This window comes from Berghia stephanieae, chromosome 5, assembly GCF_034508935.2.
Source record: "Berghia stephanieae isolate SIO BIC M18660-M18661 chromosome 5, UCSD_Bste_1.3, whole genome shotgun sequence".
Classification (NCBI taxonomy): domain Eukaryota; kingdom Metazoa; phylum Mollusca; class Gastropoda; order Nudibranchia; family Aeolidiidae; genus Berghia; species Berghia stephanieae.
In genome coordinates, this window is record NC_088364.1 from 62,039,188 (window position 1) to 62,043,177 (window position 3,990).

Sequence of the window (3,990 nt, forward strand, 5' to 3'; positions counted from 1 at the left end):
GTAAGTCCAAGAGGGTTTTAGAGCCAGGCTATATGTTAACGATGACTACGGTTACACCCGCTTTACACAGTCGACATCGTTAACCTATAGATAGTTCAAAGATGACGTCACTCAGGCCTTTGTTATTGTTTTTGCCATCCGCGTTTGTGAGTTGTTCTCACTAAACTGTATTAACCAAACTATAAAAGTTCATGGTTACACACAGTTTGTGTGTTGGTCCGTTATACTTCCGGATGGCAATGTTGTGAACTCCTTGGCCAAGCGCATTCTATCTATAGCCAGACACTGACCAAAAAAAGACGCCAAAAGACAAGTCTTTGGCCATAAACGAAAACAAATTGTGAGTTGTATTCAATAATTTAACCAATGTGATAACTTGTTTCCTTGAGCTCTACTAACGACAACTCACTCGACGCTGAACAAACTTTTAAAAATGACGTCAAACTGTAAGTCCTAGAGGGTTCTAGTGTCGGGCTACAGTTAAAGATGGCGAAGGATGGCTAGGCACCTTCATCATCATCATCATCGTCATCATCAGCCTTTTTCACCCTAGGTTAGGGTATAGGCCACAGACAAACAGTTTACACCATTCTCTATCCCGAGCTAACTTTTTAAAAAATCTCATTCCATGTCTTACCACTTCTCTGTCTAGGCACCTTAGCCACCGTTAACTTATAGCCTGATACTGATACGGTTCGCTCGAAATATCGTTGTTTTATTTTTTTTTTAACTGCCGCATTTCCTTTGTAATTGAGCAAGAATCATATTAATTTATATCTAGCTCATTTTAAAAGTGTTTTGATTCATTTTTGTTTTAAATCTCAAATTTGTTTGATTAGTTTGATTGGTGTAAATAGGTTAAATTGATTCGTGTTGAACAGCTTCCATCAAGAAATGACGGTGTTTCTGCTATAGTCTAAGGACTAGTCGAACCAAAGCTATACCTGTCTTTGCTTCAGCCATGATCGGCTTTATGTCGGGTTTTCAAAGATGGAAGACAAGCGGGACAACTCCATTTTTAAGGACTCCAAAACAACACGGAATACTGTATAGATAGTATGCGCTTGATAAGAAGCTCACAACATTGCCATCCGGAAGTATAACGGACCAACACACAAAACTCTGTGAAACCATGAACTTTTGTAGTCTAGGTTATACAGTTTAGTAAGAATTAGTCATAAACGCGGATGGCAAAAAAAAAAAAAAAAAAAAAAACAAAAAAAAAAAACAAAGACTCGATTGACTTCAACTTCCAAACTCTCCTCAAGAGTTTTAATAATTTTTGTTGTTGACTGAGGTAGATGCATGAGTTTTGTTTCACTGGCGTGTCTGTGTGTGGGTCGCATATTCCTTTTTGTTTTAATCTATACACTTCCAGTTTGCAATCGGCTGCTTTTACAGTGGCCGTATTCCAAGACAGGCCTGCTTCTTTTTATTCTTTCTGCATGGTCCTTCGTCAGGTTTCTTTGGAGATGTCTCGTGGATGACCTATACCTCAAGGCCCGAAGAGGATTAACCCTTTCCTTACTAAACATTTTCAAAATGTTTCCCAAAATTTCACACCCACCCAAAAAAAAAAAAAGTGTTTTCTTAATCAGAAAAGCAACAAACACATTCTAAGCATAATATTGATCAGCAAAATGAACTCTACAACACAGTGTCACGTTTTTATATCTAAAATAAAACATTTTTCTTTAAATGGTGTGGTTTACAAAAGAAATCTGAATGATAAAAGTGCTGGTTGGATCGTAACGAATTTGAAGTTTTTCCTATGGTTGGTCAGACGAGGATTAAGTAAGTAAATAAGTATTCCAAATGCACAACGTTTAGCAGTTAGATTCCTCTAATTGAGAAACTAGGAAGCTGGCACCGGTGAATGATAAAGATCTAAGGTGTCTATGAAAGGTGCCAAACGGATACCGGTCTGTAATTCTGGGGTTCCATTCCGAGTCGGGAAGACTGATTTTTAAGACTGATGTTTTTATTTCTTGTATTTTTCTTTCTCGCATTGTGCGGGTATGTGGTCTTGTGGTATGACATTCGCTTTCGGATCGAAAGGTCCTTGTTTCGAGCTCGGCGCATTCTTGAGTCCTTGGAAAATGCATTTTACTCACATTCTCTCATCGTACTCGGGTGTAAAATTAGTAACTGGTCGTTAACAGCGTTGTCTCTATCCGAAAAAATTGTAATATCGCCTGACAGGCGTCATGTCCCGTCCTACATGTTAAGTGTTGCTGTTGGCCAGGGACTCCTTTGAGCACGTTTAGTTGATATTGCAATATATAAAAGCTTAATTATTTTCATCTGGCACCTTTCATAGACACTTCAGATCTTTATCTTAGTATCGCCCACAGCGACTGATATACACATTTCATATCTCACTCTCTTTGACAGATTTAAAGCAGTCGACAAAACACATAATTAAGTCTATGTTTTGATAAAAGCATAAGTAGATATTGTTTTGCTTGCCAGACCTGTGAGAATCCGATCGACTGAACTGCTTATCATTAATATCTTTAGAATGTTAGAAGCTTTGAGTTCCCAGTTTCCCTGAATGACACAGCCACACTCTCCACACCCTTCTATCCGGATTTGCCCATTGATGACAATCCCGATAACACGAGGATGATTCTGGATGAAAATACTCACTTTAACCTTCATATCATTTTCCAAGTCGTTCTCAGTTTTATCTTTCGGCTGTTCGGAACGTCTACCAATGTCATCAACATCATCGTGTTCCTTAAGCAAGGCTTATTCTCATCTGGCAGTACAGTCAACTTGTTCTTCCTGGCCATTGCTGACCTTGGTGTGACCTTCACCATCACCCTCCAGAGCATCGGGTTTGCTGCGATCGTAGTCGACATCCCAAACCTTCCCGTGGATCTGTTCGGCATTATATATCTTTCCGTGGGGTGGCCGCTTGCAATGTTCATAACGATAAATAGAATGATAATAGCCTATGTGGCGTTTGAACGTTGTATGTGTGTTGTGATTCCATTTCACGTCCAAAGACTGTTTACTCCACGGCGATCCCTGAGATACCTCTCGTTATATTTACCTATGGATTTGTGAGTCATATCCCCGTATATATGACGGAAAGGCTTATATTTGTGAACCAAAATGAAACTAATGCAACCAAATTAACTTTAGTGTTTAGTTCTGATCGAGAATTTAGGAAAAATATTGTTTTGTACACCAATTATTTTGCCATCAGCTTTATGTCTCTAATCACTGTTGCGGTATCCACAATTGTCACTATCACGTACGTAAACACATCTAAAAAATGGAGAGAAAAAGCAAGCAGACCAGTTAATACCGACTCTAAAGTTTATGCGTCTGATTCGAAACGTATCAATGATCTTCAAAACCCGGATAAAGTTAACGCACATATTTCAACTCAACGTCAGAAAGAGGCTAAATCTGAAGGCAACAAAGAACGGAGGCTAGCTCGAACGATAACGGTCATCTCTCTTATCTTCTGTATCTGTTACGTGTCTTCGTTTGTAGTCGTGATAGCTCGATCTATCGATCCAAGATTGAGGGTCAAAGGCCAATTTGAGAGACTGGCAGATATTCTGTATAACTCTACCCACTTGTCTGCCACCATTAACTCCAGTATAAATATATTTGTATACTATAGAATGAGCTCTAACTATAGGAACGTTTTCTTGTCTTATTTTTTTGAGAAAAAGAAAAGAATTGCATTGAAAAAAGGACAGAAACCTACTCTAATTTTCTTAGACATAAATATTGGATTTATGTAAACTGGACATGAAAATAGGATCTTACTGCAATGGAGGCAGACCCGAATGGTCAGATCACATAGCCATTTTGACCAGTTACTTAATAAATGAACAAAAATGTACAATGTTTTCCTATTTTCGTAGATACGTGGGTGAAAATAATTCAAATGCGGAACTTACAGGTAAAATTTTACTAATTTGATTTTTATTTCGAGACCAAATCCGACATTTTAAGATTGGAAATTCC

At 38.2% G+C, this 3,990-nt stretch overlaps 2 protein-coding genes across 2 annotated transcripts in view; both read left to right on the top strand.

The window, feature by feature from the left end:
* LOC144973987 (uncharacterized) overlaps positions 1–3,072 on the top strand; it is an 11,960-nt gene extending 8,888 nt beyond the window's left edge. Inside the window, exon 2 of the mRNA XM_078916875.1 lies at positions 2,521–3,072. Within this exon, the coding sequence (XP_078773001.1) occupies positions 2,521–3,072 (552 nt within the window). The remainder of the gene's footprint in view (positions 1–2,520) is intronic.
* A 17-nt stretch (positions 3,073–3,089) lies between these two features.
* Positions 3,090–3,764, top strand: LOC144973988 (uncharacterized). The gene has a single exon (XM_078916876.1). The coding sequence runs from the start codon at positions 3,090–3,092 to the stop codon at positions 3,762–3,764; it is 675 nt and encodes a 224-aa protein (XP_078773002.1).
* Positions 3,765–3,990: the final 226 nt, after the last annotated feature.